Raw genomic sequence first — 9,526 nt, 5'->3', positions numbered from 1 at the left:
TAGTATCACCTATATTGTCCTACAGTCTGTAGTATCACCTATATTATCTGCAGTTGCAACAGTCAAGAATACTTCTACAAATACCCGATGAAGTGGGCAAAGTTGCTTCCGGGTGAAAAATCACCGAAACACTATTCCATTTTTGTAATTCGATTGCTTATTTGAGACAGGACATCACTATTTGGGTTACAGATATGTGTCACTCTGCTTGGCTTCATTTCTCTTTTTGACATAAATACGTTTTGCTTCTTGGTGCCATTCTTCCCAGTCTACTGAAGCAGATAAAAGCCACTTGCATACATACGTAAGCAGTGTCCTGCTTGGGGTGGCTGGAGGACCCAGCAATTCATGTAAATTTTAGTCCTAATTGGGTCAAAACACAGACAGCCTGGCTTTTAAAAATATCAGACGCAGCTGCTGAAGTGGCCATAGCAGTCACAGACTCAGTTCTTCCCCACTTTAGAGAAGACTCTCAATTAGAAAAGGACAATGTGGCATTTACAGATGGCTCAAGGTCAGATATACAGTAACCAGACCTTGTTAAGTCCACTTAGCACAGCTTTCCATATGATGACAGAGTTAATGGACCACTCACCAATGATCCTGTCTTCTAGGGAATATATTGCCAGGTAATTGTGGTGACAAGATTCTGCATCCAAGTGGGACAAATTGAGCAATATATGCATATCCTCTGGAACCAGCAGGGTCCAGACACACAGTCTGCAGGCAGATACAAGAAAAGGGTGTTACTTCTAGACATAAAGTAACAGTCACGGTCCTGTTAAGGGACACAGGCAGGCTGGAGGTGGAGTCTTGGGGAGGACAACAGAGTGAGTACTTACTGCTTGCTCTCATAGTACAGGTGGAGGCTTTCTGGAAAATGCAGCTCTCCCTCAGACCCACTTATTAGACCATCAGGCTCACTACATGAAGCTGAGAGGGAAAGTCACAACATCAGGGCTGGCACCCAGTGCTAGCGGCTATTACAGCTTTCAGAAGCTGAAGACCGGGGAGCTACTGGTGCTCCTTATGCTTTCATCCTTCATGCACTGCTTCCTGTGTTGGCTGCTATGAAGCCTCATTGTTTTGAATTTTTGTGACTTTTATGTCCTGCTTACCTTTGAGATGCTGTAACTTCCTCTGTCACTATGACCTTGTAGCTCCAATCTGTGGGTGCAGGGGCTCCCCAGGTTCTAGCCTAGGCTTCCTTTTCTCTTTCTATCCAGGTCCTCAGCATAGGCTCAGTCACATCAACAGCTTCATTGCTTACCTCTACCCTCCTGGACATTAGGTCAGACTTACGGTAATGTCCAGTTATCTTTCCCGAAACTCAACACGGTACAAGCGGGACTCCTCTTCATCAGTGAAACTATAGCTACCTTTGATTTGATTATGCATGTGCTTTCTGTAATGCTCAAAGCTGTGATGACATAAAGAATCCAGTTGGATTCCTCCTTGTCTTTCCTTTCAGTCCTCACGAAACTGGTTCTAAACTTTTTTCCTTTTTACCTTTTCATTCTCTGGCCCTTATCTTGTTTTAATCCTTCAGTTTTTCTTTTTTTATCTTGAATTCTCCTTGATTTATTTGTTCCTTAATCTCCTTCATGCTGTTCTTCTGTTCTTATGGTATAGATAAAATGTATTTATATTAATAATCAAGTTCCCATCATAAAATGCAGCCCATTTTTTGACCGAAATGTATAGTTTCCAGAATTTGATCTCAAATTATCTTTCTATTCATTTTTTTCTTGTGAGAATTCCTTACACTTCCTACCCTTGAGCTGTCTTGGCTGTCTTGCTGCTGCATCCTTTATTTTTCCTTCTTTATCCTTTGTAGCCTATCCTGGATAAGGATGCTTCTGCTCCAAAGGCTACACACTGCTCATTTATATCTGTGAGCTGCCTAGCTCTGGGAAGTCTACTCCGCTATATCACTTTTTGAGACAGAGTCCTACAAGCTCAAAGACACAATGAAGAGTAAGCTAAGACCCAGTCTCCTTTTTTTATGGATGATATAACTGAGGAAAGAGCTTGCCCCAGATCTCAGAGTGAATTCATCCAAGAAGTCACAGTGAGCAGGGATATGCCCCCTCTGTAAGTAGGATCACACTCAGGGGAGGGAGTGTAGCTTATTAACTGTTTCTGCACCACATTCCCTCTTCTCTTATTATCCAGTTGAAAGATTGTATTTGTCAGTTAGTGTTTGCTGAATTAGACAAATTGATACATGAAATGGGGCTCTGTGGCCATGGAATCGGCAGACTGGCAGGAATATGTGGGTGCTCTTTGGAGTTTTATACCAAGTGATCAGAGAAACACCTCCGAGGAAGACTTTTGATGTTAACAGGAACTGAGACTCAGAAATGTTAGCATGTTAATTCGTGCTCCTGCAAGGGCAGACGGCAAAGAATACCCACCTCTGGAGTTCTTTCTCTGATGGCCTGAGAAACAAAAAGAAAGATGTGATTCAAAGCTTCTGCCACCTTGACAAAACATTGAGTAAAAAGTAGAGCGTTTTAGTCAATATCCAAATACTGAAAATTTAATCTGTGAGAAGAACAGCAGCTCGGATAAAATGACAAAGTAGGGCAGAGGTCCCGGCAGTTTGAAACGATTTCACTTAGTTTATTCTCACTAATGAAGAAACGGTGATTAACTTGAAGATTACACAGAGCAAAAAGAGGCAAGGAAGTAGGAGAATAGAGGCCAGAGATAGAAATAACCTTCCTCCAACCATGAGTATTTTGAATAGTCACACACTGAGGACCAGATACCTGTCATTGTGTAATACTCTTGAAAAAAAATCCTTTAATTCTGAGTTAATTTTTATTAATCCCTTTTGATAAAATGGAAGCCAATTTGAGACTAGAAGACATCGGTTAAGGAAACAGTTGAATTTGGAGGTGGAAGCAAAGTTACAATTTTTTTTGGGGGGGGGCTGGGCTGGTTGACAAGAAAACTGTATGTAGACTACACCCTTCATATTTACCACATTTGCTTCTATACCAGGGTTTCTAAACCTTTGCCACATTAATTTGGAGTGAGATTATTCATTATGGTGGGGACTATATGCTGCACTGTATATGGCTTAGTAGCTCCCATGATCTCTATCCACTAGGCAGTGCTATCCCTCTTTAATTGTGACATCTGAAAACATTTTCTAATATTTTCTTGGTGGTCAGATTATCAGTAGTTGACCATTACTGCGCTTTGCTTTAGCTTGGTGAATCTTGCTAGAACAGTTGAAAAGTAGGTAGAGATGCATATATCACCAGTTAACATAGTTTCAAACATAGACAAAGCAATTTATGAGGAATGTATTCATTCTTCAGTGAATATTTTAATACTTGGATATGGATGATGTTTTGCTCTTGTATTAGACTGTACATTTCAGAATCCTCAAGTGTTACAATGAGAACAGAAGTGCCCCCCTCCAGTCCCGACTTGTCTAGCCTGCTGATGTTCTTTACCCCGTAGAACTGTAGCTTCCTAAGCTTGCAGGATGGCTTCATTACCAGTCTGGATGTGTTCGTGGATCCAGGGAAGCACTCTGCTAAGATCTGTGAAGATCCCAGGAGATCCTTGCTCTTTTTTCCTTGAATTGTTTCTCCAGCCTCGACCACAGCCTAAACCCCAAGAAGTCACGCCAGCCAGAGTCCAGGCCCCTTTGCTATTCTGGCACATAAGTGATCCTCCTGAATCTCCCTGTGGGAGGAAGAAGGAAGCCTCTGTTACCATGATTGTCAGTGGAGGGGCCTCAAAGTGCCCACCTACCACAAGGGTGCTAATGACAAGCATAGCATGGCCTCAACTTCTAATAATTTAGACACAGCACTCCGGAAGAACATCTGGACACAATTTCCATTTAGTCCTCAAACAGCAGAGCCTGTCAGTTGCTGCTCCTTCTCCCCACACCTGGTTCTTATCAAAGCAGCAGAATTCCTCCCCTTTCCTGTTCACATCATGGACTCAAAGATGGCCTGCTTAGTGATACAAATCACTACAGTCTTCATAATGCCAAGAATTAAGAAGTGTCATTCTCCACACCCCTAATCTAGAAACCTCAAAATAAGAAGAGACATCCTTACATGGTGGGAGAAACCTGAGCACTTCACCCTTAGGACTACCTCTACTATTTTCAGCGAAAAACAGATTCCAGGTTTGTCTGGAATCAGCATGCTTAGTCTCCTCCCTGCTAACAAACTTTCCTGGGCCTGGAGCATAGCTGCACTCACTTACCTGACAAGCATCTCTTCCTCCATCAGGGGATCCTGTGCAGAGAAAGGTCTTCCCAGTAACAGGGTTCCTTAAGCTCAACAGAGCCGCCTCACATTCCTCCTGAGTCAAAATTGGCAGGTTCACCTGCTGCAAGACTTGTGGGAGGCTACCACCTGGAACAAGGAGACAGGTCTGTCAAGCCATGCACTCTTCGAAGGTGAAGGTGCCTGTTTTTTTTTTTTTTTGTTTTTGTTTTTGTTTTTTTTTTTTTGTCATCAGCAGTTGCATGCAGGTTTGTGTCTTTTTGGAAGGATCTTGATTTCTTAAATGCACTGAAATTCACTGCCTTTTGAAATGCTTGCCTGGTTGTTTAAAAACTTTCTGGTTACCCACCAGAAAGTTTTGATTTGGATTAGTAAGAGCGGCGCAGGGGCCCTTACCTTCAGCCAAGCGCCCCCAGCCTGCAGTTGTGCAAACAAATCCAGCCTTAAAGTGTTCTCCTGAGTCTGGAAGACACACGGGCCTCACAGATTGGCCTGAAGAAAAGATCAAGGGAGGGGCTGGCTCCTTCATGCAGGAAAGGATACCAGAGTTATCCACCTATTGGCATCTGGGTGGTCCCCAAAGTCCCCTTAAGGTTTGTGATATATCAGCCTGGCATCTTCAGGGGTTGCTTGTCAGCTCTCTTCACCAAAACCACATAACCCTCCCTCCAGAACCATAAGCAAAGGACATTTTAGGCAGGGGACCCTCCAGAAAAAAAAAAAACATCTTCCAGTTAATGATCCAGAATAACTGGTCTCAGGCTATATAACATGATGTGTAGGGGATATAGTACAGGTCAAATGATTCGGGGAAACAGGGTAGACAATCAGGGTGCACTACAATTATTTACCAAATCGGAAGGTTCCAGCCATCTTCAGAAGAGCAATATCATAGTTCATAGGTTTTCTGATGGAGAACTTTGGGTGTATTATGATGGTTTCAATGGCTAGTGTTTGCTCTTCTGGCTCGACTTGGCTTAAGTCGTGTTCCCCAGCAGTAACATTCAAAGTTAATGCAATGTTTCTATGAAAAGGCAGAAGGAAAGAGATGGGGTTTCAATGAGCCTTTGACTGTGGTTGTAAATGCTGGCAAATGGCCTCTTCAAATTGACATGGGTGGCTAATGTGGAGTGTGAGAGTGCTGAGCAAAGCAACCAAGAATGATTCCATTGCTATAAGAAAACGAAACGCAGAGATTCTCATTCCAGTGCAGGGCGTGTAAAGTGTAGAGATAGTGGTATAATATCATTCATATTTGTTATCTGTAGTCAGCTAGAGAGATACACATGCATTGTAATTTGGGGAGCTAAAATACATAATGAGACTTATTAGGCCAGTGGTTCTCAATCTGTGGATCATGACCCTTTTGGGGGTCAAATGACCTTTCCACAGGTCATTATTATTATTTCATAATAAGATTATTAGGAAAAACATATATTTACATTATTGTTCATAACAGTAACAAAATTACAGTTATGAAGTAGCAACAAAAATGATTTTCGAGTTGTGGGTCATGACAACACTGGGAACTGTATTAAAGGGTCCCAGCACTAGAAAGGTTGAGAACCACTGTATTAGGATGTTCCAGTCACAATACCAGTGAGTTATTTTGTGAATTATTTGTGATTCCCAGTAAGGATGTTGCTTCAGTGTTAAAAAATTTCAAGTGGCATTTATACTATAAAGGGCAGGACACTAACTCTGATGTTCTAGGGATAGTCATGAATCTGGGACCAATTACAACAATAGAAAGTGGGGATTGTCTCTATGCCTTTTTTATATTTGTAGTTTATAGTTCTCCCATGAAATGAGGAAGATGAACTTGATAGGATGAAATGGGATGGAGTAAGCATTTTGAGGTTTTTATTCTTTGGGGCCCTTCATTTCCAATGATGATTCTTTATACATGATTGGAAAAGGTATCATTTCCCTTGGAATGGGTTCCTGAATCCTGGATATGTTAGATACTTAATCTAGTAAATAACATCTCTAGCTTACCACTACCTGTATTGTAGAGACATTGCCAACTATTTATTCATTTGTTTGTTTGCTCCTTAATTTTTATTTTTACTCAACATGTAGGATCTTTCTATGTTGCTCACTCTGGTCCCAAATTCCTGGACTCAAGCTTCTTCCTGCTTCAGCTGCTCACCTAACTGTGGCTATAGATATGAACCACATAACAGGCTAATTTCTCTTTTAAATAATGGACCCTCTGGGAGGCATCATGCCTTAGTCATTTTTGTGTCTTTGATACACACTAGCAACTGGCAGTAAGTGAGCATCCTAAGAATGTTTTCAGATTCAAATTGAAAGGACAACTGTGGTGACAGCCTGGTGCACATGGAACATTGACAGTGGGGTATTTGGATCACACTAGAAAGTTGATAAAAAAAATCAAAGTTCTTAGATTGAAGCTCAGAGAAGCAAGACCAACAGGAAGGAAGACTTGAGAATCAGTATTTTATTGGGCGTCTTTATTTTCTTTTATTTACTTATTAAGATGTATAAAGGACCAGATAGTACTTCTTCATGGAAATATATTACCAAAACTAGTAGGAGACTTTCACTAGTCAGTCGTTTGCTACTAGTCTTTGTTGACTTCAATGGGTTTATGTAAATACAGTATTTTACTTCTGCAAAGAAACCTTTTCTAACATGAGGATCAGCCTACAATGTCAAGGAGCTTCATTTGTGACACCCAATTAAAAAGATTCCTTGTGTTTTACATGAGTAATTGATTCTGATTCCAAAGAGAAAGAAGAGGCAACCTGGTCCTCCTCCATGAGCCAAGCTTTCCTACCTGTTAGCCATGCAGTGAGCAGCTGTGATGACCCACCGTGAAGAGATGATAGTTCCTCCACAGACATGCTTCTGCTTTTGTTTCAGGGACACCTAGATGGCAGATTTAAGTTGGTGAAAGTTAATGCTGTGGGATATCCCTAAAACCTCCCACTTAGCACTTTCTGAAAGATAGATATAGATAGCTTAACCACAGTGATCATAATTTAGGGATGATGACAGTCTATAGGAGAGCAGTTTGGGCCTACTGTTTTCTCATATGCTTAATCAATTATTTGACCCTTAGAACTTCAAATCTTTTCTTTAGTTAGCCTCTTCAACATACTTAAAATGATTTTATTCATTTTTATCCCCATTTCTCTTTGAGTACACTGTGAGTTTGTGTGTGTGTGTGTGTACACGCATGTTAGCCCACATGGAGATCAGAGGGCAAATCTTGGACCTCAGTTCACTATGTCCACCATGTATGGCCCTTGGCTCTAAAGCAGGTTGTCAGGCTTAGTAGAAAACACACTTACTCATTGTAATGTCTTTTTGGCCCCTATTAACTTTCTTTCTCTTCTCAACTCAATCTATCCATGATAATTGTTTTGATTCTAAAGTGACTTAGACAAGTACATACTTTCAATGGATAGCCTCACATTTTGAGGATGAGAAAAAGGCAGTTGATTACAATTTTTCACTTTTTAACCAAAAATTACTTATGAACAATAGAAAAGAAAAAGTAAAAGAAACACTAAGAGACACAGAAAAAAGTTGCTAAGGTTGAATAACTCAGTGGTACAGTAAATTCTTAGAGCTTTTTTTGGTTCTAACTTAGAAGCTTTAAAACAAAACAAAAAACAAGGAACAATCAAAAAGGATAAATACTGAGAGGAAGCTAAGGATAAAAGGCGTAGAACCAAAAAACATGAAAGAAAACCCAATGGGTCACCATTATGATTTGAAAATGAACTTCTGATTTTAACAGATATCCAATTGATCAAATGATCAGTTGTCTACTCAAGCAAGTATTTGTTAAGTTTATCAGTGACAGTCAGTGTGGTAGTCTGAATGTAATTGGCCCCCATAAGCTCATAGGGAGTGGCACTATTAGGTGGTGGGGCCTTGCTGAAGTGGGTGTGACTTTGTTGGAGGAAGTGTGTCACTGTGGGGGTGGACTTTGAGGTCTCTTATGCTCAAGTTATGCTTAGTTCAATTCACTTTCTGCTGCCAGTGGATCAAGATATGGCTCTTCCTCAAGATTTTCAACTCCTTCTCCAGCACTATGTCTGCCTGCATGCTACCTTGTCCTGCCTTGATGATAATGGACTAAACCTCTGAACTGTAAGCAAGTCACCCAATTAAATGCTTTCCTTTATAAGTGTTGCTGTGGTCATGTGTCTCTTCACTGCAATAGAAACTCTAACTAAGATAGTCAGGCAACTCACTGAACAACAATTCAACCATGAATATTAATCTTGATTAATTGGGCTGGGAAGCATCTTTCTTCAAGATTAGGAAAGCACAGCTCTTGGAGTGTTGTGAGGGTTTTTTTTTCCCTCCAGAGAGGTAGCATGTGATCTGGGGAGATACAAACTTGAGCATCATAGTTCACCTACTAGAGAAGAGTTTGCGAGACTCACCTGCCAAGGAAAGGAACCCTTTTCTACTTGGCTTCCCCCAACAATGCGACTGAAAAGGCTAAAGTAATTCTGAGGTTGGGGCTTAACCAGACTCTGCCCACAGTTAGGAGCTGGGAAAGACAAGACAAACACAGATTAGATTCTAGGACTAAGATATATAGAACAATCTGAACAAGAAAAAAAAATCCTCAGTAGATGGAAAATGTAGAAAAATTACAACATGGCTTTAAGTTAGTGGTTGAGATTAGCTATGTTGTGTAAAGCAAGAGGTTATTACTCAGGTTTTGTCACACATAAGATGTGCACCATCAGGAGACAGCTTCTGTTTTATTTGCACATATGGGTGTGTTCATTTGTGTGTGGGTACATATGCTCATGTGTACATATGAAGATCAGAGGTCAACTTTGACTGTCTTCCTTAGCTGCTTTCCTTTTATTTTTAGAGACAAGGCCTCTCACTGACCTCAAACTCTCAGAATGGCCTAGGCTGGCTAGCCAGATAGCCCCAGGGATCTGAGGTCACCTTCTCTCCAGAGCTGCAGTTGGGTATGGGCATCACCATATCAGCTTCTTAAAAATGGTTTCTATGGATTGAACCCAGTCTTTTGTACTTCACTGACTGAACTGTCTCCCCAGACCAAGTGATGACTTCTAATGTGAAGGTTAAGGGCTCTAGGTTTAGGTTGGTACTGGAATGTTGTCAGGAATGCAGCCTCTTTTCTTTCTGAGCTCTCTGGTCTCTGCAAAAAGAGCACAGCACTTTCTAGTACCCTATGGCACTAACTTTGTGCCAGGGCAGTTATCTTTGGCTTTCAACCCAGCTAGACGGTGGGCTCC

General features: G+C 41.1%; 1 protein-coding gene across 1 annotated transcript in view; it reads right to left on the bottom strand.

The window, feature by feature from the left end:
* Ovch2 (ovochymase 2) overlaps positions 1-9,526 on the bottom strand; it is an 18,786-nt gene that overhangs the window by 7,215 nt on the left and 2,045 nt on the right. Inside the window, exons 2-10 of the mRNA XM_005351122.1 lie at positions 8,690-8,799; positions 7,066-7,157; positions 5,114-5,286; positions 4,659-4,754; positions 4,240-4,391; positions 3,516-3,705; positions 2,418-2,441; positions 843-933; positions 596-720 (exon numbers count right to left, since the gene is read on the bottom strand). Of these exons, the coding sequence (XP_005351179.1) occupies positions 596-720; positions 843-933; positions 2,418-2,441; positions 3,516-3,705; positions 4,240-4,391; positions 4,659-4,754; positions 5,114-5,286; positions 7,066-7,157; positions 8,690-8,799 (1,053 nt within the window). The remainder of the gene's footprint in view (positions 1-595; positions 721-842; positions 934-2,417; positions 2,442-3,515; positions 3,706-4,239; positions 4,392-4,658; positions 4,755-5,113; positions 5,287-7,065; positions 7,158-8,689; positions 8,800-9,526) is intronic.

This window comes from Microtus ochrogaster, chromosome 8 (assembly GCF_000317375.1).
Source record: "Microtus ochrogaster isolate Prairie Vole_2 chromosome 8, MicOch1.0, whole genome shotgun sequence".
NCBI lineage: Eukaryota > Metazoa > Chordata > Mammalia > Rodentia > Cricetidae > Microtus > Microtus ochrogaster.
Note: the sequence above shows the minus strand (reverse complement) of the source record. Positions and strands in the feature narration are given on the sequence as shown.